This window comes from Eptesicus fuscus, chromosome 23 (genome assembly GCF_027574615.1).
Source record: "Eptesicus fuscus isolate TK198812 chromosome 23, DD_ASM_mEF_20220401, whole genome shotgun sequence".
Lineage (NCBI taxonomy): Eukaryota > Metazoa > Chordata > Mammalia > Chiroptera > Vespertilionidae > Eptesicus > Eptesicus fuscus.
In genome coordinates this window covers 11,054,224-11,077,438 of record NC_072495.1, presented here as the reverse complement: position 1 = coordinate 11,077,438, position 23,215 = coordinate 11,054,224, and the positions used below count along the sequence as shown (strand labels likewise).

Here is a 23,215-nt window from a genome sequence, read left to right as displayed (position 1 = left end):
ACACCATCTCAATAACCAACTTGCCCAAGTAGCAAAGCCAGCAGCCCGAATTTCAACCCCGCCTAAAGCCAACTGATGGAACTGAATTTCGTAACATGTGCCCCTAATGTTTTACCCTGAAAGGTGTAGCCTAACCCCGAAGAGCCCAGCCAAGAACTAAGAGCTGGATCTACTCCCTTAGGGCTGACACTAGTTCTGAAGAGCCGAGACTAGCCCCTAAAACCGGAGACTGGCCCCTAAGACCCCAACCTACTTCCCGATAGCCAGAGCCAGTGGTGAAGGGCGGAGCCTAGCCCGGAAGAGCCCAGCCTCGCCCTGAAAGGTGTACCATAGCCCGAATAGCCCATCCACACCGAAAAGGACACACCATCACTTATGTAGTATTCGAACATGTTTACCCTGAATTCAGTCACGGCAAACAAACACTCAAATCCTAACCGAGGGACATTCTTCAGAACAACCGGCCTGAACTATCCCAAAAGGTCAGCCTTGTGAAATACACCTGCGTGCTAGGCAATCTCCTAGAATCTGCCCTGCGCTGGGTGTCCTGTTTGTCCCTCCAAGTCCCTCCCTGTATTTCATCTAGGTCCTTTACATTATGAATCACATTGTAAATATCTGTGTTTTCCGATGGTCTCAGGCTCTACAGCTAGCAGGGTCGCCTAAGACCATCGGAAAACACAGATATTTACATTGTGATTCATAACAGTAGCAAAATTACAGTTATGAAGTAGCAACGGAAATAATTTTATGGTTGGGGGTCACCACAACATGAGGAACTGTATTAAAGGGTCGCGGCATTAGGAAGGTTGAGAACCACTGTTCTAGAAGTTCCTGGCACATTTATTGCTTCGTCTCTTTCAGCACTGGATCTTAGCACCTGTTCCTCCCTTCTCTAGAGCCTCATCTCAGTCCGGGCTGAGGTCAGCTCCTCCTTCAAGATCCGCACAAACATGACCTCCCCTGGGAATCGTTCCCCAACCAACCCAAAGCTGCCCTTTCCACCTGGTATTGTAAATGCATGTGTTTATCTGTGTGTCCACCCATTGAGGACTCAAAGGATGCTGGCTGAGGCTTATCTTCCAATGTTGGACTGAGCCAGCATTTAACAGGATTCTAAGGGACAGGCTAAGAGAACAATCCTTGTTCTTTCCCCATTCCAGCTGTTCTGGGGTTCATCTTACCTGTGGGGGGCTTTGGGGGGAGGAAACAGACCATTCACCAATCCTTTGTTTCACAAAGCTGCCAAGATCTCAAAGAACTGATATTTGCCTCTTCCAAACACACATATCTTGCTCATTTCCATTTCAGAGGCAGACAGAGGCCAAGAGACCCAGAATTGGGAAATAGAGTCAGGAAGCTAGAGCCACTCCAGGGAGACCTGGTCAGTCATAATTCATACTGCCTGCCTTCAGGACTCAGCACACTTTCTTTTTTTTTTTTTAATATATTTTATTGATTTTTTTACAGAGAGGAAGGGAGAGGGATAGAGAGCTAGAAACATCGATCAGCTGCCTCCTGCACACTCCCCACCAGGTATGTGCCCGCAACCAAGGTACATTCCCTTGACCGGAATCGAACCTGGGACCCTTCAGTCCGCAGGCCGACGCTCTATCCACTGAGCCAAACCGGTTAGGGCAGGACTCAGCACACTTTCCATATTCCCTCTCCACCCTGGCCTAGGAGCCAGCAGACTGGCAAGGCAATTACCCTCTGTTCCTGCATCTATAACTCAACGGGCTGGACTTTAAGGTCCAAATTGATGGTAGGTTTGTGGCAGTTGGCTCACTAAGAACTGCTTTAGAATTTTAAATTAGTTACTGAATCAGTTCAAGAGCCCATCACAAAATAGCTGACACACTCAGAAGGCTATTTAAAAATATTTTATTGATTTTTTTTTAAGAGAGAAAAGAAGGAGGGTGGGGAGACAGAAACATCTATGTGAGAGCAAAACATTGATCGGCTGCCTTCTGCATGGCCTCAACCAGGGGATGGAGCCCGAAACCCAGGCATGTACCCTGGAATCGAACCAGCAAGGTAATGTAAGGGCTATTTACACAGTCACGGGCAAGCTTAAGGGAGCAAATAAGGGATGATAAAACCACCTGGGACTGGCGACCCTAGGGGTCAGACCCCACCCCAGGGGCAGGAGTAATTTCAGAACCTAGAGAGGGTATAGCCACCCAGCAGGAGTGTGGCCTTCAGTAGAGGGACACTGTGGCCCAAACATCTGGCGGAGAGGGAGCTGGGCAGGGAAGAGCCCTCTTCTCCCTCCTCTCACCTCCTCTCACTCCTGCCTGAGCCTCCGGCTGGCTGAGGGCAAAGGGGCCTGGGCACAGAGTGGGGCAGCAGGGGAGGGACTTGGAGGGGCAAACAGGACACCCAGCACAGTGGCCGGTACTTTCGAGGAGATACACACGCGCAGTCACGATGGACATAGTATTTCTCATCATGGAAAGAGCTTACAAGTATATGTGATGACAACATGTTGCAGAAAAGTATCATATCTGTACATGTTTATATGTTTTTAGAAGGTGGTCTATAAAATTGTACACCTGAAACCTATACAACTTTATTAACCCATGTCTCTCCAATAAATTCAATAAATAACTTTTTTAAAAAGAAGGTAGTCTGGGTGGATATGGCCAAACTGTCCATGGTGGTTGCCGATAGATGAAGGATTATGGGAGGGTTTGTTTCCTGCATTTTCTTTTTCCCTTTCTCTTTCTCTCTCTCTCTCTCTCTTTATTTTTTACTTTTAATTATGTGTATTTTCTCTTTCCCTCCTAACTTAACTTGTATTAATTCTGTTATAAAGAATAAAATAAGCCCTGACCGGTTTGGCTCAGGGGATAGAGCCTTGGCCTGCGGACTGAAAGGTTTCAGGTTCGATTCCGGTCAAGGGCATGTACCTTGGTTGTGGGCACATCCCCAGTAGAGGGTGTGCAGGAGGCAGCTGATCAATGTTTCTCTCTCATCGATGTTTCTAACTCTCTATCCCTCTCCCTTCCTCGCTCTGTAAAAAATCAATAAAATATGTTTTTTAAAAAAAATAAAACACCTATCTGAGCTAGTTAAACAAGGTACGTTCATTTTGTGAAAAACTCATAGTTGTGTACTTTCTGCACTTTTTCATGTATGTTAATCTCGAGTAGAAATACTACTATCCAACTTCAAAATACACACAAAATGATGAAGAACATTGTAAAGCCAGTCCAGCTTTTAAAACTGAGATTCAGGCAACATAAAATTAACCATTTATTTAAAGTGAACAATTCAGTGGCATTTAATTTATTTACAATGTTGTGCAACCACCACTTTTATCTAGTTCCAAACATTTTCGTCACCCCAAAAAGGAACCCTGTGCCCAGTGAGCAGTCACTCCCCGTTCCTCCTCCACCCCCACCCCCCCCCCAGCCCCTGGCCACCACCAATCTACATTTTTGTCTCTATGGATTTGCCTATCCCGGATATTTCATATAAATAGAATTTAAAACAATACAATTTTTCAGTCAGTGGATTTCATATAAAAATCCAAAGCTCCAGCTTCTTGAGGAGAAACCAAGATGGCGGCATAGGTAAACACCTAAACTGCTGCCTCGCACAAAGCTCCAGCTTCTTTTGATCAATATCTGACCAAACTTGGCCCATATCCCCACAGGCAACAACTGGCTGAAGCTGAGTCACCGTTGGCCTAACTGACAAAGTGTGAGTCTAAACTCCACAACCCCACCTGGCTCTAGCTCTTCCATATCCCTCTCCGGGGTTCCTGGAGCATTTGGGATTCAAGTCCCTGAATAAGGGCCTCTCAGACCCTTTTCATTTGTTAAAATCCTGAGGGTCTCCAGGGGCATGAGACACACCAGAAAAAATAAAAGAGAAACTTGGACGGGGAATAAGAGGGAATGAATCTCAACTCCACCACTTACCAGTATGAACCACTTAGCTTCTCTGAGCCTCAGTTTTCTGAACTGTAAAATGGGCATCATAATAATACCTACCTCCTGGGGTTATGTTAAATGCAAAGCGTTGGACACAGTCATTCCTATCCCTGTAGACGACAGAGACTCTGCTACCACAGCTCTCCTAATATTCAGAAGTGGGGAAGGGAGGTTCAGAGAGGTTAAGCAATATATTGAAGGCAACTCGGCAAACCTGAGGCCAAAGCTAATTACCCTGTTACCCTGTGAAGAGTGGAAGTCAGTGCTCCGCAGTGAAGGGTGCGAGACGTCTGAAAGCTTGGGGACTCTGGGTGGGGAGGACACAGGTTCTTTCTGGAAGGGATCAATGCTTGGCCTTGAGTAATTCCACCTCCGGCTTATGCAAGTGATAATGGTACTGACGTGATGCGTAGTTTGGCCGGGAGGACAGAAAAAACCTTTGATGTGCCCTGGACCTCGATGTCACAGCAGTTGCTCAGCTTCCACACCAGTCCTGGAGGCTTCCACCCCCTAAACCTCAGGCAAGCAGAGAGTGGAGCCCCTACTACTGGCTCAGAAGAGCCCATTATTAATTCCCTCCCCGGGAAGTCTGAGAACCATATTTTTAAAAACACTAGCATTACTTAAAATTAAATTATAGTAGAGGTTGAATGAAAAAGAAACAACAAATTAAATAATATAAGCTTACAATTAAACAAACTGTATTAAACGCAAAGGAATAAATGCTCAAATCTCCTCCCTTCCTCGTTGTTTTACTACGGCTTACTATTACCTGTGCTCTTGTGTATTCCATCGGTGTTCCACGTTACTGCACATGCCATTCTCAAACCCAAACTCAGTGACCTCACCTTGGTAGCCTGAACTTGGCTATAGGGAGTATTTACACCACAGAATTCAAATGCTACAAATCAAGGCTTCATTTGTTCATTTGTTTTACTGTTTGTCTAGGCAGGGGTGGGCAGACTATTGGCCTTTGGTTCAGATGTGGACTCCTGTCTCTTTTTTCTCACCGCCTGTTTTTGTAAATAAAGTTTTATTGGCACACAGACATGCCAATTCATTTTCATACAACAACAGGGTTGAATAGTTAGTTGTAGTAGAGGCTGAATGGGCCCCAAAGCCTGAAGTATTTACTATGTTGTGCTAAAGAAAATGCTTGCCAGGACCTGTTCTAGACTTTTTAATTTTTATTTATCTATTTATTTATTTTATATATATTTTATTGATTCTTTACAGGGAGGAAGGGAGAAGGATAGAGAGTCAGGAACATCGATGAGAGAGAAACATCGATCAGCTGCCTCCTGCACACTCCCTACTGGGCATATGTCCACAACCAAGGTACATGCCCCTGACTGGAATCGAACTTGGGACCCTTGAGTCCGCAGGCCAACGCTCTATCCACTGAGCCAAACCGGCTAGGGCGACTTTTTATTTTTTTATTTTTGTTAATCCTCACCCAAGGACATTTTTCCATTGATTTTTCTTTTCTTTTTTTCTTTTTTTTTTTTTTAGAGAGAGTGTAAGGGAGGGGGAGAAACAGAGAGAGAGAAACATCAACATGAGAGAGACACATGGATTGGTTGCCTCCCACATGCATCCTGACCGGGACCAGAGATCAAGCCTGCAATTGAGGTCCGTGTCCTTGACTGGATTCGAACCCAGGACCCTTTGGTCCACAGGCAAACATGCTATCCACTGAGCCAAACTGGCTAGGGCTAGACTTTTTATTTTTAAAGCAGGCAGGTAAACCAACTTCTACAGCCAATTGCTCCATCCTTTTTATTTTTCAATTACAATTGACATCCAATATTATTTGATATTAGTTTCAGGTGTACAGCACAGTGGTTAGACACTTATATACTTTACAAAGTGATAATCCTAGTACCCACTTGGCACCGTAGTTATTACAATATTGTTGACTATATTCCCTGTGCTGTACTTGACATCTCCGTGACTACCTGTTTTAGACTTTAAAAGGGGATAAAGTTCGGATCACACCTTCATATACATGGTCCCCTATGGGACCGTAAGAGAAAGGATCGGTTCTATTGGGACAGCCGCAAACAGCGACACAGATGGTCCGGATCCAGGTTCTGGCTCAGCGTTTCTAACCACAGTCTCAGTTTCCTCATCTGTAGACTGGAGAAATGACAGTAAGTTGAGAGTATAAAAGTTACCAGTGGACAATGGCATGCCAGGGCGGGAGAGAGGCCGTCCACCCCAGGTTATAAGGGGTTGTCACGGAATGGGTTCTCCAGAAGCAGAGGCTGGGACAGAGCCTGGGGTGCAAGATGTTTTTAGGGATCCACATCGATGAAAGGAAGGAGGAAGCCAGATGGGAGAGAAAGAGCCATCGACTCTCTGGACCCTCGTGTCTGTTGATACAGCTGCCTGTCACCCCCCAGCTCGGGCACCTGGGCTCTGTGCCCCGGGAGATAAAGTTCAGCTTCACCCAGCTGGCCCTGCCCTGCTGCATGAGCCCTGATAACAGCTGGGCACCCGGGCCAGCCCTCGCCCTTCCAAGCCCCCAGTTAATTTCTCAGTCCTGGGTGGGAGGGCTGTGGGGCCTGGCAGGAGACAGGGACATTCTATTCATAGGCTTGTGCCACCGAACCTTCCTTAGTTCTGCCTCAGGGCCAGCGGGAGGGGGGGGGGGGGGCCGAGGTCCTGTAGTTACAGATTCTAGGAAGCAGAGCCCAGGGCTGTTCGGCTGCTTTTAGGTCCAATTTCCAAATGAATTAAAGCCTCTTGGTTTATTTACGGCCCCCGAATATAATAGGAATCACAAACAGGCCACTGGGCCACTCGGTCCAAGCACAGCACTACACACAGCTGAGTTTCCTGCTCAGCTCTCCTCCCTACGCTGACCTCAGTCGGAGAAGCTTTTAAAGTCCTGATGATATTGCAACTCTGTTATAAACGCCTCAACAGCTCCCCATCGCCTCAAAGATAAAGCCTCGAGGGACATGAACGCTCACATTCCTAGGTGCCCACATGGCGAAATGTAGGATGTGTGTGTGTGTGTCCGTGACACTTCACCCTCCAGCTCTCCCGACGGTGAGGAGCCCTCTGGCACTCATGAAACAGAAGCCCCTGACATTGGACGTCAATTCTAACCATATGCCCAGATGTGGCAGCTATAAAACACAAACCCCTCCCCCTTTATTTTCACTGCAAATGTACTTAAACCCCTAGCCGTGAATTCAGCATTTATGGGGGGAAGGGGCCGCAGCAACTGGACCCCCCCCTCCCCCTGCTGGCTCTTCCCCCCTGTGATTTCTCCAAAGCCTCGCTCCGGCTCTGAAAACGGCTTTAACCTTTCCCCCTCCCACTGGAAGGAGAGAACAACGCAAACTTTGGACATTTTGGTCCCCCAAAGCCCACCTCTGGGAATGTTTGGGCCCTTTCCCTTCCCACCCAGAGGAGAGAACCACACGCAAAGGCACCGGGACACTGGCTCCCCCCGGTTTTAGCCAGAATGGGCCAAGGGATCTGGCTAGTCCCCTCTATCGTCACACCCCAGAGGCGGTCTGCACCTCTCACAACAGATTCAGCCGCAGCTCAGGCTGCTGTCTCCCCACGGTCACGCCACAGCCCCGCAGGCATCAGCGGGGTGTCGTCCATTCAAGGAGGCCCTGCACGCCGCCCCCAGGCTCCTGGGCAGGTGCCGAGCACGGGCAAGGTCTTCGGAACGGAGCTCAGGGCCCAGGCCACCCAGGCCAAGGTCTGAGGAAGAGAGGCCAGTGTTTGCAGAGCTGGGAATGGCACCTCCATGCCTCCGGGAGGACAGCGCTTGCCCCTTCATCCTTTCCTTCCCCAAACAGTGCTCCTGCCATCTTTCAGTGAGCCAGGGCCCAGGGCCCAATCCCACCGCTGCCGCCACCATGCCGGGGTTCCCGAGCCCAGCCCGGGTTTGATGGTGGGCTAGGGAGCCAGCTACAGTCCTCCTCGTAGCTAAGGCAGCCAAAAACAAAACACAAAAAACCACCACAGCGCCTGGCCGGCATAGCTCAGTGGTTGAGGGTTCGATTCCCGGTCAGGGCACAGGCCCGGGTTGAGGGCTTAATCCCCAGTGTGGGGCGTGCAGAAGGCAGCTGATCAATGCTTCTCTCTCATCATTGATGTTTCTATCTCTCTCTCCCTCTCCCTTCCTCTCTGAAATCAATGAAAAATATTTTTTAAAACACACACACACAAAAATAAAAACCAGTAAAGCCGGCCCCGGGAACAGGCACAGGGGGGCACGTCCAGAGGAAACCAGGGCAAGTGCCGAGGGTCCCCTCCCGGGCAGTCACATGGGACACACGGCATTCCTCCAGCAAGGGGTTGTGAAATCTATAATACCTTAATAAAAAACCAAATAAAAAAAAAACAAATATGTACACATATAATACCTTAATGGAAAAACAAACAAACAAATATTTACACATATAATACCTTAGTTAAAAAATGGAAAAACAGCCAAAACCGGTTTGGCTCAGTGGATGGAGCGTCAGCCTTCGGACTGAAAGGTCCCAGGTTCGATTCCGGTCAAGGGCATGTACCTTGGTTGCGGGCACATCCCCAGTAGGGGGTGTGCAGGAGGCAGCTGATCCATGATTCTCTCTCTTCGATGTTTCTAACTCTCTATCCCTCTCTCTTCCTCTCTGTAAAAATCAATAAAATATATTTTTTTAAAAAATGGAAAAACAAACAACTATGTACACATATAATACCTTAATTTAAAAAATGAAAAAAAAAAAGGGGGGGGGTTGTGAAATGCCCTCTGCCAGGGACTCCTGAGCCCCAGAGCTCAGGGTTTTCATTGGATGCAGGTCTCATGGCCCCCGCTGCACAGCATGCACTGCAATCCCAGACTCCCAGAGGGACGCAGGCGCTCAGCATACAGCGCACTGCGTGTCCAAGTGGTCTAGGCCCAGGGATGCCCTCTGCCTCGGTGGAACCTTCTGGCCTGTGAGCTCCACTCTGGCTCTCCTTTCTCTCTGGGTTTCTCAGTTGGAAACTTAGACCCGGGGCAGCGGGGTGAGATGGACCGAGGGCAGGCTGGTGCCGGGAGGGGCAGAGTAAGGAGGAGGGACCACCTTGCCTGCCTCCAGCTCTGCCCAGGAAACAGAGAAAGGGCCCTAGCCAGTTTGGCTTGTCAGGGCAGAAATCAGGCTGGCGGGAAGCGACAAACCATACACACTTGGAGGTTCAGAAAAGGACTGTTTGTCCCGCACCGGTGCTGGCTCCGCGGGGTCACCTCCAGAGGCTGAGCCCCGAACAGCAGTGGGGCCTGGCCTTTTATCCCCGCCGCCCCTCCCCGCCACTAGCTCCTTTGTCTCTCGTATATGGACTAAGCTTCGGGTCATTCAGGGAGCTTTCTAGTTTGGGTGGTTGACTGATGGGTAAGCGAGATTACAGGAATCAAGGATGTGGTCAGGAGATGAGCAAACAAGATCACAGGAACCAAGGATGTGGTCAGGGTAGGATGACCGGAAGAGAAATTTCCTTTCTCAGGCTCAGTGGTTGGAGCATTGGCCCTCGGACCGAAGGGTCTCGGGTTCGATTCCGGTCAAGGGCATGTTCCACGGTTGCTGGCTCAATCCCTGGCCCTGGTCGATTGGGCTGATCAGTTGGGCACGTGCGGGAGGCAACCCATGGATGTGTCTCTCTCACATTGAGGTTTCTCTCTCTGTCTCTCCCCTTCCCTTTCACTCTCCCTAAAAAAAAAAAAAAAAAAAAAAAAAAATTGATGGGGAAAAAAATACCCTCGGGTGAGGATTTTAAAAATAACAACAGAAGAAAACCGAGAAAGGAAGAGCACACAGGCTGGACCTTGGACCTCTGCTCTCGCCGGGCCCAGAGCTCGAGGGGAGGAGCCCAGCGCTGGCTTGCTATTTGTCGGTTTTTCTCATCTGGAACATCGAAACGTTGTGCCAGGTGATCCTTGAGGTCATTACTAGCCGGGATGATCTGTTTCTCTGAGTGTTTTTGTGAAGACTGATGTAGGACCTTTTGGGAGCCAAAAGGCAAGAGAGTCGCAGCCCAGTCATGGACACAGTCGGTCGGTGTCCGGGCTGGAAAAAGCGTTTCCAGGCAACGACTTGGAAACGTCCCCCCGGAGAGTTCATAAAGTCGGTTCCCTGCAGAGAGGGCTCAGCCACTCACACGCCATCCTCCGGGAAAGCGAGGCCTCCCTACCACCTGGAGATACTGAGAACCTGGGCCAGGGGCAGAGCCATAACCTCTATCCCCAGACTCAGGCTGTGGCAACACCAAGGCCCCACCCCATTCTCCATCAGCCCCCCCAAACTCCAAAGAAACATAACTAATCATAACCACCATTAACAAAGCCCCTGCTGGGCACCAGGTTCTCCCCGAAGACGTGGGCTCCATCGCATTTCATCCCCACCACGCCGTTCACGCTCTCATTTTACAGATGGGGAGACTGAGGCTCAGAGGGGCTTGGTGTCTTCCGTCAGTCACACAGGATGCAGCAGCTCCAGGGCTTGAACCCCACACCCGGGCCTCTAACCACTTTGGAATCCAATGGATGCAACCCTTTGACCCGAATGTGAACCCCACGCTTGTCCTGCAAATGGGGCGTCAGGACTACTTCCTGATCCCCCCTCCCACTCTCCCTGAACAAGAATTCTGGGGCCAGCACTGCACTCCAGCTGGCCTTGGCTTCTGAGCGTTAGGTTCTGGAGGGCAGAGGTCACAGTCCAAGCCCGTGGTCCTAGAAAGAATGTGCCCTTGGCTTCTTGCCCTGGCCACTGCCTAGTGGCCCTGGGCCAGTCACTCCCCCTCTCCAGACCTGGCGGCACTGCCCTGTCCAGGGAGGCCACTGGATCGCAGGCTCCCAGGCCTACGAGCTTCCAGGACTGGGATCAGCTCCTCCCCCTGCCCCCCAGGAAGACCAAGAGGCCAGAGGCGGGACCTGCTGGGTGTTAAATACCTCTGCCCAGCACTCCTCCCGGCCTCTGGTCCCAGTCTTCCCAGCAGGAAGCCCTGACCAAGACCCATCATGGTAAGTGCCTGCCCAGGGCCATGGCAGCCTCCCCAGGGGGCATGACCAGCAGGGAGACTTCCAGAAACACCGTGTGGCTGAATTTCCGAGCCTTACTGTCCTTTTCTTTCTCCTTAGACATCTTACACCAACAGAGGAGAGAAGGTAAGCAGAAGGGGAAATGTGGCCCGGGGCCCGGGGAGACTGGGGTGTCAGCAAACCTCAGAAGAGGAATAAGGCCCTGGCCGGTGTGCTCAGTGGTTAGACCACCTGCCCAGCACCTAAGGGTTGCAGGCTAGATCCCCAGCCCTCGTCGGGGCGCTTGCGGGAGGCAACAACATTGACGTTCCTCTCTCCTTCTCTCTCTCTCTCTCTCTCTCTCTCTCTCTCTCTCTCTTTCTCTCTCTCTCTCTCCCTCCCTCCCCCCGCCACCTTCTTCCCTCCCTTTCTCTAAAAATCAATGGAGCCGAGGGCCAGTGTGGCTCAGTGGTTGAGTGTCGACCTATGAACCAGGGGGTCACGATTTGATTCCTGGTCAGGGCACATGCCCAGGTTGCAGGGCTCGATCCCCAGTGTGGGATGTGCAGGAGGCAGCCAATCGATGACTCTCTCTCATCGTTGATGTTTCTATCTCTCTATACCTCTCCCTTCCTCTCTGAAATCAAAAAAAAATATATATTTTAAAAAATAATAAAAATAAAAACCAATGGAAAAAATATCCTCGGGAGAGGGTTGAAAAAAAGAAGAGGAATAAGTAGACGGGTTTGTGATGCTCAGGATGCACTCTCAAGGCCACCTCTGGCCCCCAGACTGTGCTGGACTCAACCTCGCCTTCCTGAGAAAAATGTCTGCCTCTTCCTAAATTCCTGTCCATCTCTTAACCCTGCCTGGAAGTTCTCCCTAAGGTCCAGCTGAAATCTGTGCTGCTGTAGCATCCGGCTGTTTCCCTCTGTGAAAGCTGGGCAGGCCTCCTGAGGGCCTTCCCAATCCTGGCCCCCCCAGGAGCCCAAGTTCTGCATGAGAAACCAGCTTTGCATCTTGACAAGGCTGGGGGTCGAGGGGGCGGACCAGGGAGGTGACCCACCTCCAGGCACTCAGTCTCATCCCCTCTCTCCTTCTCAGCCCGAGAGAGGCCGATTCCTCCACTTCCACTCTGTGACCTTCTGGGTTGGCAATGCCAAGCAGGTAGAGGCCTGGGCGAGGCCCTGGAGTGGGCAGAGGGCGGGCAGGCGGGAGGGCCTCGGGGACCGGGGAGGACTCCAGCTGAGCCTGTGATTGGCCCCCGGGAGGGGAGGATCAGGGCCAGTGCTGGGACCGGCTGGAAGGACAGATACTCTGGGTCCTATTTACACAGTCAGGGCCGGACCCCAGCAGGAATCTTATCTGAGGTCAGGAGGGGTCAGAGGGCAGCCTTTCTCCCCAGGAGGGACTCTGCCCTGGGGCCATGGGGCCGAGCAGCTGAGGGGAATGGAGCTCTCGTGGGTCCCCGAGACGGCCCCTGGGCCCTCACAGCTGCTCTGTGATGCAGGCCGCGTCCTTCTACTGCAGCAAGATGGGTTTTAAGCCGCTCGCCTACAAGGGCCTGGAGACCGGGTCCAGGGAGGTGGTCAGCCACGTGGTCAAACAAGGGCAGGTGAGTCCCCCCACCGGACCCCCACTCACCAGAGGGCCCTCCCCGAGACTCTCACGCCTTTGGGTGAGGTAGACCAGGAGGCCCTTTCTCCAAGCTGACCCAGGCCTCTTCCCGGGTGCCTGGCTTGTCGAGGGGAGCATGAGCTGCGTGCGGCCTCCCACCCCCACCCCGCCCTGACCCCTCCACCAGGCACCTCGGTACCGCACGCAACAGGGACCTCCTTAGTTTCACCTCCTTGTCCGATGCGGGCCTCACGATGTTCAGGAAAAGCTGGCAGAGGCCTCAGGCCTCAGAGCGAGAAGACTGAGCGCCCGAGGCCTCAGCAGCGGACCCAGGCCCCAGGGCCCCCGGGGTGGCTGGCACACGAGAAGCCCCAGTCCTTCAGGACCAGGGGACACACTAAGGCAGAGCAGGGACTGCAACCCAGGGCCGGGCCCAGGCTGGGGGGCTACTCTGGTTCCTTTTGCCCCCACCAGGGGTGTCGGTGGTGAGCAGGGAGGAGGGGTGGGGGTCCCCAGGGCCACAGCTCACCCGCCTGCTCCTCTGTGTCCTAGATTGTGTTTGTTTTCTCCTCCGCTCTCAACCCCTGGAACAAAGGTGAGGGGACCCCCGAGGGGTTCGAGGTGCCAGGGGGCTGGAGACCTGGTATCATGGGTGGGGTCAGGGGTCAGGGGTCAGGGGTCAGGGAGGGGGCCTCAGCCTAGAAGGAGACGGAGCCCAGCAGGCTGGGAGCACAGGTGAGGGGGCCGTGACTCCAACACCACCTCCACCCCCTGCGGCCACAGAGATGGGCGATCACCTGGTGAAACACGGGGACGGAGTGAAGGACATCGCGTTCGAGGTGGAAGACTGTGACTACATAGTGCAGGTGAGGCCCGCCCTCTGTCCCCACAGGGACCCGTCAGTCAGGGCCGGAGGACACCGCTGTGTTGAGGGACACACGCTTGACTTCCAGTGACGCTCTGGCCTAACTGCGTGTCCTCTCTCTGAGCCTCAGTTTCCACAACTATAAAATGAGGGTAACCACAGCACCCCTACCTCACTGAGCTCTCAAAGGGGCAATGAGATCACAGTGCCCATTTCTTTCTTTCTTTCTTTTTTTTTTTTTATTGATTTCAGAGAGGAAGGGAGAGGGAGAGAGAGAGACAGAAACATTAATGATGAGAGGGAATCATTGATCAGCTGCCTCCTGCACGCCCCACACTGAGGATGGAGAGTGCAACCCGGGCATGTGCCCTGACCAGGAATCGAACCGTGACCTCCTGGTTCATAGGCCGACACTCAACCACTGAGCCACACCAGCCGGGCACAGTGGCCATTTCTTGAGCACGACTCTAGACCAAACCCTTCACTCGAGAGGCAGTTTAGAGGTTCAGATCCCAGATCCCAGAGGCAGACTGCCTGGGCCTGAATCTTACTTGCTGTGTGACCTCGGGCAAGTGGCTTAACTTCTCTGTGCCTCAATTTCCTCACCTATAAAATGGAGACAGCCGAAACCGGTTTGGCTCAGTGGATAGAGCGTCGGCCTGCGGACTGAAAGGTCCCAGGTTCGATTCCGGTCAAGGGCATGTACCTTGGTTGCGGGCACATCCCCAGTAGGGGGTGTGCAAGAGGCAGCTGATTGATGTTTCTCTCATCGATGTTACTAACTCTCTCTCTCTCTCTCTTCCTCTCTGTAAAAAATCAATAAAATATATATATATATATATATATTTTTTTAAATGGAGACAATAAGAGTACCTTTCGTATAATGTCACTGTGAGGATGAAAGAGGTTAATACCTACAGCAGTGCCTCACATGTGACAAGCATAGACACGCAGTAAGGTAGGTTTTGCTACATACATACATACATACATGAATTATGTGTGTAAGGCACCTGGCAGAGGTCTGACACATGATCGGTGCTCAGTTAATGCCAGCTCAGATTCTCCTTATGGAACCCCCCTTTTTACAGATGGGGAAACGGAGGACTGGAGCGGGGAAAGGGCCACAGAGTGAGTTAGGAGAGGCAGACAGACCCCCACCCCCACCCCCAACTGGGTTTGTCTCCCATAGAATCAAATCTGGGCCTGGGCCTCCATTTCCCAATCTGCCAAATGGGCATGAGGCATGGGTACCAGGGCCAAGTGCAGAAGCTGGCCAGGGTTCTTGCCCGGGGCTGGACCCCGCAGAGGTGATCCAGCAGGAGCAGCTGCCAGGGCTCCCGGAGGGTCCAGCCCTCACCGCCTCCCCGGCCCATCTCCCCTGCAGAAAGCCCGGCAACGGGGCGCCAAAATCATCCGGGAGCCCTGGGTGGAGCAAGATAAGTTTGGGAAGGTGAAGTTTGCTGTGCTGCAGACGGTGAGTAAACTTCGGTGGCCCCACCCTCCTGCCATCCGCACCCACTAAGATGCCGGGATCCCCCGCCCCCGCCCAGACTCCTCATGTCCCCTGCGTTTCAAAGCACAGCCTTCTCCCCGGAGTCTGATCACCTGCAGTGCCTGCCCAGGTGCAGAGGCCGATGAGCGCTACCTGCCACCCCCATCTCCCCACCTCCCCCACCACACACACACACACTTCCCTTCCTCCCCAGGGCTGACGTCATGGGGATGGAAGCTTCAGGCGGGGTCTGGGGAAGCCGCACCCCTGCGCGAGCTGTGTGACTTTGGGCAAATCACCTCACCTCTCTGTGGCCACATTTAAACGAGCAAGGACTGGGGTTGGACCCTCTGTGTGATCTGAGACGCACTGCTTAACCTTTGTGCGCCTCAGTTTCTTCACCTGTAAGCCTCCTAGGGTCAAGGTCAAATGAGGTCACGCGTGTACAGCCCTTAGCACAACGGTGGCTGGCACAGACACTCAAGCAACGATCTCCAAGTGTGTGTTCCGCACCCGTGTTATGGTCACACAGAGACAACCACAGCCCTTCCTTCTCGGGATCAAACACACCTGAAAGATGGTTCCGATCGACAGCGCCTTCGGTGTGGTCTGATCCAACGCCCTCGCCATTCTTCACTTAGTCACAGCTGTCTGTGGCACCAGGCACTGACCTGGGTGCTGACGCCATGGCGTTGAACAAGCGTCCCCGCCCTCGCAGACCCCCTGGCCTGGGGGACACACAGGGTCAAAGAAATCCCCTAATGACAGACGGCAAGTCATTTCAGAAAGAGGAAGTGACTTGTCCAAGATCACACGGCGGGTTAGGATCCTCCCGGGCTGGGACCCGGGGCTGTGCTGGCGCCATGGAGCTCGGCCTGGCCTCGGCGGGGAAGGGAGCGCAGGGGCTCAGCCAGCCTGTTTTCCGCCCGTAGTATGGGGACACGACGCACACCCTGGTGGAGAAGATGAACTACACCGGCTTCTTCCTGCCCGGGTTCGAGCCCACGACAAACAGGGACCCCGCCCTCTCCAAGCTGTGAGTGATCCTGGGGTGGGGGGTGGGGGAGGAGAGGAGACAATGCTCCCTCCTCTGGGCTTCTCTGCAGGGGTGGAGCGTTGCGAGCCTGCTGGGGAGCTCCTGAGCGTCCCCACGGGTGGCTTGGAGAGGCAGCACAGAGCCTAAGAACATGGGCTCTGGAACCAGCCTGCCTGGGTTCAAGTCCCAGCTCTGTCACTTCACAGCTACTTAACCTTGGCAAGTCGCTTTATTTCCCTACACCTCCGTTTCTTCACCTGTAACACGGGGCCAGTAAGGGCGTGTGAGCCGACACAAATAAGATGCCTGTAGTGGGTGCCACGCAACAGGGAGCTGTTATCCTCGCCCGGGAGCCAGAGGGAAGGAGAGCGGATTTAGGGAGTGACTTCCAGCCCTTAACCGAGTCCCTCTGCCAGGCCCCAGAGCAACCTCGAGGTCATCGACCACATCGTAGGGAACCAGCCCGATCAGGAGATGCTGTCCGCCTCGGATTGGTGAGTCCCGGGCCCAGGCCCTCCCCGCAAAGACCCGCGCCCCCATGTCCTTGTCCCAGGACACCAGCGTGGGGCCCAGAGCGCCAGGCGCTAGGAAGTTCGCTTGAGGCTTGTTCCCTGTAAAACCGTCCCCATGGAGACCAGAGGATTTAAGGCCCAAAGTGGCCCTGGCCGGTGTGGCTCAGGGGATAGAGCGTCGGCCTGCGGACTGAAGGGTCCCAGGTTCGATTCCGGTCAAGGGCATGTACCTTGGTTGCGGGCACATCCCCAATAGGGGGTGTGCAGGAGGCAGCTGATTGATGTTTCTCTCTCATCGATGTTTCTAACTCTCTATCCCTCTCCCTTCCTCTCTGTAAAAAAAAAAAATCAATAAAATATATTTTAAAAAAAGAAAAAAAAAGGCCCAAAGTGACCCACAGGTGGAGGCTGGGAGGAAGCCTGGCCCCACCCAAGCAGCACCCTTGTGCAAATTAGGAGCAAGGGCCCCTGCTCAAAGCACCTGCTGTGGAGGCTCTGCTTTACCATAAGGATCTGGTTACAGGACTGTACTCCCGCCCGACGGGAAACGGTCAGGACAAAGGTGCAAGTCTGTGATGTGCGTGACGGGAACGGCGCTCCTTCTCGGAGCGTGCTCAGGGAAGAGATTCTGGAAGGGGGGCTAGGGGCCCAGCCCGTCCCAGAGCCGACGTGCCCTCCCGGCCACCCGCAGGTACCTGAATAACCTGCAGTTCCACCGCTTCTGGTCCGTGGACGACACGCAGGTGCACACGGAGTACAGCTCCCTGCGCTCCATCGTGGTGGCCAATTACGAGGAATCCATCAAGATGCCCATCAACGAGCCAGCACCGGGCAGGAAGAAGTCCCAGATCCAGGTGGGGCCGGACCGGGGGAGGAGAACGCAGGGAAGAGGTGTGAGGGCCCCGGTGGGGACGGGGCCAGCGACAGGGGTGTCCTTGTTGCCCTCCCGCAGGAATACGTGGACTACAACGGGGGCGCGGGGGTCCAGCACATCGCTCTCAAGACCCAAGACATCATCACCGCGGTGAGAGGCCCGTCCCTGGCCCTGGCCCCACCTCTGACGCAGCTCCAGGGCCAATCCCTGCAAAAAGGAAAGCGGGGGGGGGGGGGGCAGCCCCCCCCCCCCCCCCCGTTCACCGGCCCCGAGGGCTGACGGAGCCCCTGCTGGTCCCTGCCCCTCGTGTGCAGGCACATTCTCAATCCGCAGAGTTCATCTCTCTTCAGAACCACATTCTGGGCTTTAGAAACAGCAGGTGCCAGAGTTCACAGGAAGCCTGCATTCTCTTCCCAGTTCTGCCAGGGACTTGCTGTGTTTCTCTGGGGGATTCAACCTCCCTCTCTGGGCTTTCGTTGTCTCACCTTGAAAAGGAGGATATTAGGTCCAGAGGGATTAGGTCCTTTGAGCCAAATTAAATAGCCTTAGTCTACGGCTCCAGCCCCTGGGGAGGCTGGGCCCTCCCTATTCCTTCTATTATTTTATTTATTTCTTTATTGATTAAGGTATTACATATGTGTCCTTATCCCTCCATTGCCCCCCCCCCCTCCCCATTCATGCCCTCACCCCCCTGTTGTCTGTGTCCATTGGTTAGGCTTATATGCATGCCTACAAGTCCTTTGATTGATCTCTATCCCTATTCCTTCTATGGCTGTATGTGGCAGAGCGGCCAAGAGCCTGGCCTGTCCCATTCAAGCCCAGCCCAACCAAGAATTCACTGCGTGACTCTGGCCACTTCATTCATTCATTCATTCATTCACTTACTCCATAGATGTTTATTGAGGGCTGACTATGTGCAGGGTGCTGTTTTAGGTACTTGGGACCCATCTATGGAGGCAGAAAACGAAACAAGTCAAGTGCACGTGTTAGAAGGCATTGAGCGCTCTAGAGCAGGGGTCCTCAAACTTTTTAACAGGGGGCCAGTCCACTGTCCCTCAGACCGTTGGAGGGCCGGACTATAGTTTAAAAAAAAAACAAACTATGAACAAATTCCTATGCACACTGCACGTATCTTACTTTGAAGTAAAAAAAAACAAAATGGCAAAAACACCCGCATGTGGCCCGCGGGCCGTGGTCTGAGGACGCCTGCTCTAGAGGAAAATACAGCAAGGCAGTGGGAGAGGGAGGGTGTAGGGCGCCACCATTTAAACAGGGCGGTCACGAAAGGCCTCCCTGAGAAGGAGACATTTGAGAATGCAGAGCTGGAAGGGCAGATTGGGAAGCACCCCCGGCAGAAGGGTCAGCCAGGGCAGAGGAGGGCTGCGGGAACAGCAAGACCATGTGGCTGGAACAGAGTGAGCAAAGGAGAGAGGGGCAGGAGCCAAGGTTAGCACGCTGGAGTGGGGGCAGATGGTGAGGACCTCCACTCTGAGGTGGGACACCCCCGCGGGGCACGCAGAGCAGTGACGTGGCCGGCATTTTAATAAAGGCCCTCTGGCGATGACGTTGAGAATCAATGCCTCGGTTTCCCCGGCTATGAAATGGGGACAATATCCTCCGAGTGCCTCAGGAGACCCCGGTCAGGACGTAGCGAGGCAGTGCTTAGGGAGTGCGGGAGCTGGTATACCGTGAGCGCCACGCATGCTATGACTGCTGCTCTCCTAAAGGGGAGCCGCACGCCCCCGAGGAGGAAGGGGACGGGGTCGCAGCACACCCGGGGCCGTTTGGGGGAGCCAGGACAGGGACCCTGCCTCCTCCTGGCCCGCACCTCCACCTGGCTAGGGATGTGGAGCCTGGCAGAGGAGGCTGACCTTGACCCTGTTCCGAAACAGATTCGCCACCTGAGAGAGAGGGGCATGGAGTTCCTGGATGTTCCGTCCACGTACTACAAACAGCTGCGGGAGAAGCTCAAGTCGGCCAAGATCCGGGTGAAGGAGAGCCTTGACGCCCTGGAGGTGAGGCTGGAGCGGCTCCTGGGTCAGCTGGGACAGCGCGTCGAGTTCCATCCCGCCTCACAAATGCTGTCCAAAGCCCTCCCCTGCCCCAGGCACCCAGACACGGAGGGAAGCCAGACCAGGCCCCTGCCGTCATGGGACTTGCATTCTGGTGGGGAAACAGGTGACAAGTACATAGCACGAACACCATCAGAGAGCCAGAGAGCCAGAGAGTCGGTACCGTACAGAAAGTTAGAATAGCCTATGACAGAGCGTGACCTGGGGCCACGTCACAGGAGGTAGTCAGGGGAAGCTTCTCTGAGGACGTGCCATTTCGGTGAAATCTAGGTGCTGAGAAGGGGTTGGCCATGTGAAAGGCGGGGAGAGCAGTCCTGGCAGAGGGAACAGCAGTGCAAAGGTCCTGAGGCAGGAGCTAGCTCCCGAGGAGCAGAAAGACTAGAGTGGATGAAAGGACGAACGGCCTAGGTCTCAGGGGTAGGCTATTTAGGACTTTGGATTTTGTTCTTCTGTGGCCAAAAATCATAGTAGCTTTTCTTGGGGGTTTCTAATCATTTTAGTAAGATACTAGAGGCCCAGTGCACACAATTCATGCATGGGTAGGATCCCTAGCGGCTGCCAGCTGCTGGGTAGGGCCTCCCTTCGCACCCACCTTGGCCTGGCACCGCCAGCTCACCTGCTCCACCATCCCACCACGGTCCGCTCTGACGGGCCTGTTCAGGTCCGGGCCCATCCGGCCAGCAACACCCACTGCCAGTGCCAGGTCTCCGACGCTGGCCATGTCCTGCCCCGCCCCCTGGTGGTCAGTGCACGTCTAACTTCCTGTCTGTGGGGAAGATGGATTGTAAAGAGGCAAAAGCAGAAGCAGGGAGAACGCTGTGGAGGCTACTAGGTGGTCCAGGCCAGCCATGATGCAATTGGGGATCTCTCTAATTTTTCCTTATTTATTTTGATTGGATCTATTTTGAGCTGTCTGGAACTGTTGGAGACACAGGTCTTTTCTTGAAAAGGCTTAGGGGGTGCAGGAGCCCCTTCCTATATGGACTTTCTAAGGATCCCAGGGTGCCAGGCTAGAGGAGCAGGTGGGCCTCCCCGTAATCCCGCCCTCTCTCTCCAACCTAGGAGCTGAGAATCCTGGTGGACTACGACGAGAACGGCTACCTCTTACAGATCTTCACCAAGCCCATGCAGGACCGGCCCACACTCTTCCTGGAAGTCATTCAGCGCCACAACCACCAGGTAGGGGGCGCCTGTCCCCAGCAAGCCCGAGGGGGGCGTGCAGGTTAGCCTGGTTGGCTTTCTTGGACTCGCAACTCACCTCCTCGCTCCTGCTGCAGGGTTTTGGAGCCGGCAACTTCAATGCGCTGTTCAAGGCTTTCGAGGAGGAGCAGAACTTGCGGGGCAACCTCACAGACATGGAGACCAACGGAGTGGTCCGGGGCATGTAGACCCCGCGAGTCCCGCCTGACCTGCCGAGGCCCCGCCCACCGGCCAGCGCACGGCGGGCCACGCCCCCTAGCCCTGGGACACGCCCACCCCAGTCTCTGAACAGCAAGCCCTTCTCTTACTGGCCATTCCCTCTAGATCCCGCCCACCAGCTCGTTCGGATCCGCCCCCCGCCAAGGTTCCGCCCACCTCCTGACCACGCCCTCGTCTGCCGCCCAGGGTAATAAAGCGGACCGGGATCCAGTGCGGTGTCTTGGTGTCTGTGTGGGAGGCTAGAGCAGTGACGCCGTTTGGCCGCCAGGGGGCAGCAGCGCTGCAGGAGGCGTCCGGGTTAGGGGTTGGGTGCAGGCGCTTTGCTAACAGGACCGCGCGGTCGTGGGTCACTCTGGAACCCGGGGGAGCAGAGGGCTTACACTCTAGAAGGGAAGACAGTGTCGTTTGGTGAAGTGGTAAATGCTATCAAGAAAATAAGGCAGGGCCCCGCCGGCGTGGCTCAGTGGTTGAATGTTGACTTATGAACCAGGAGGTGAGGGTTCGATTCCCTGGGTGGGGTGTGCAGGAGGCAGCCGATCAATGATTCTTTCTCATCATTGATGCTTCTAACTCTCCCTCTCCCTACCTCTCTGAAATCAATAAAAATATATTAAAAAAGAAAAAGAAAGCAGGTGGTGCGACTGTGGAGGTGAAGCTGGAGGGGGGTGTTAATTTCCATCAAGGGTGACATTGGGGGCCAGCGTGGGAAAATTTGGAAAAACAGCATCCCAGGAAGAGGGAACAGCAAGAGTCAAGGTCTGAAGGTCCGCACTTGGCAGCCTTCTCCTGTCTGGCGGCTTTCTGATCTCCAAAGATGAGCCCAAACTTCTGGGCACAGACAGGGGAGGGTGTTAGCAAAGGGACTTCGGGGGAGCATTCTTGCTCTGCAACCGTGGGACATGGTGTCTGGTCTGAGAGGTAGAACGGGTAGGAGGGATCTGACCCTCTTCCCTCAGTGCAGCTCCAGTGCCCACAGCCTCACTAGTTCACACTCAAGTGTGAATGACCCTTGCAAAAAGAATGACGCAGTTGGGAGAGGAGCTACTAGTCCTAAAACTCTTGGAAGGACATTTTTCTTCAAAATCAGACACTCAACCCATTGAGCCACACTGGCCGAGCTAAGTAAATTTTTAAAAAATGGGTGGGGGGCGAGCGGCCAATTGGGGGGGGAACATATGTAATACTTTCAACAATAATTTAAATAAATAAAAAATCTCGTGGGTCCCTCAGTCACTCCACCACTGGACCGGGCAGAGTTGAGACCTATCTGGAATACCACAAACACCACATATATTTCACTCTTCTCAACCTGTTTTATCCGTCCCCTCCCTCCTCAAATGCAGACAAGAGCACTGTATCCTTACTTAAATGTCCAACATTTTTGAGTTCTAGTGATGGCAGTAGGATATTGGATCTAGTTTCCTTAATTGCAGACTACTGGCAGTGTTAGATTCCCAAGGTTTTAAGGTTCTGGATGGAAAACTATAAAAAGCTGTGACTTGCCCGGCTAGTGTAGCTCAGTGGTTGAGTGTTGACCTATGAACCAGGTCACAGTTCGATTCCTGGTCGGGGCACATGCCTGGGTTGCGGGCTAGATCCCCAGCGTGGGGCATGCAGAAGGCAGCCGATCAATGATCTCTCTCATCACTGATGTTTCTCTCTCTCCCTCTTCTTTCCTCTCTGAAATCAGTAAAATATATAAATATATATATATATATATATTTTAAAAAGCTGTGACTCAGTTTAAGACCTGCTGGCCTGGGTGGACCATACCACACCGACCTCCTTCTGCCCCCAGCACAGCCAGCCCACCCCCAACAGAAAGGAGAGAAAGGAGGGAGAGGAGAGCAAGAGAGACGGCGTATCTGTAAGAAAAGTCAGTATATTTATGGTTTGCTTTATAAAAGTTACTATAATACAATGGTACATAGTATTGAATTCACAAAAATATGAACAAATATTTACAGCAAGACACACCCACAACGGAAACACTCCTCTTCAAAACAAGTTCCATACGGATAGAGCCTAGAAGCACAAACACCCCTAAAAGGTGAGGGTTCTTTTCTTTGCGGGAGGGGGGAGGGGAGAGGGAGGGAAGCAAGTTGGGAGGGGTAAAGGGGGGGATCAGAAACCCCCAACGCTTCCAAAGCAAAGATTTGTTCAATGAGAAGGAAGGCGTTGAAAGAAAAACGAGCCAATCCATTTCTGGACATGACAAACCACTCCAGGGTTGGGGCGGGGTTTCCTGGGGACCTGGGGACGGCAGGTGAGGCCAGGTCTCCCCACATTCCCCTCCACTTCCTTTATGGGGGGGGGGGGAGGACAAAGACAGCCCCTTGGGGGCTGCATAAGTAACTGAAATCAGCCGTCTCTACGAG

General features: G+C 53.4%; 1 protein-coding gene across 1 annotated transcript; it reads left to right on the top strand.

Moving 5' to 3' along the window:
* The first annotated feature begins 10,913 nt into the window (after positions 1-10,913).
* On the top strand, positions 10,914-21,047 carry HPD (4-hydroxyphenylpyruvate dioxygenase). Its single transcript, XM_008142683.3, has 14 exons — positions 10,914-10,953; positions 11,071-11,097; positions 12,055-12,117; positions 12,461-12,565; positions 13,120-13,162; positions 13,351-13,433; positions 14,817-14,906; positions 15,857-15,960; positions 16,377-16,454; positions 17,164-17,326; positions 17,425-17,496; positions 19,239-19,361; positions 20,481-20,597; positions 20,696-21,047. The coding sequence occupies exons 1-14, from the start codon at positions 10,951-10,953 to the stop codon at positions 20,804-20,806; spliced, it is 1,182 nt and encodes a 393-aa protein (XP_008140905.2). The 5' UTR covers positions 10,914-10,950; the 3' UTR covers positions 20,807-21,047.
* The last annotated feature ends 2,168 nt before the right edge of the window (positions 21,048-23,215 follow it).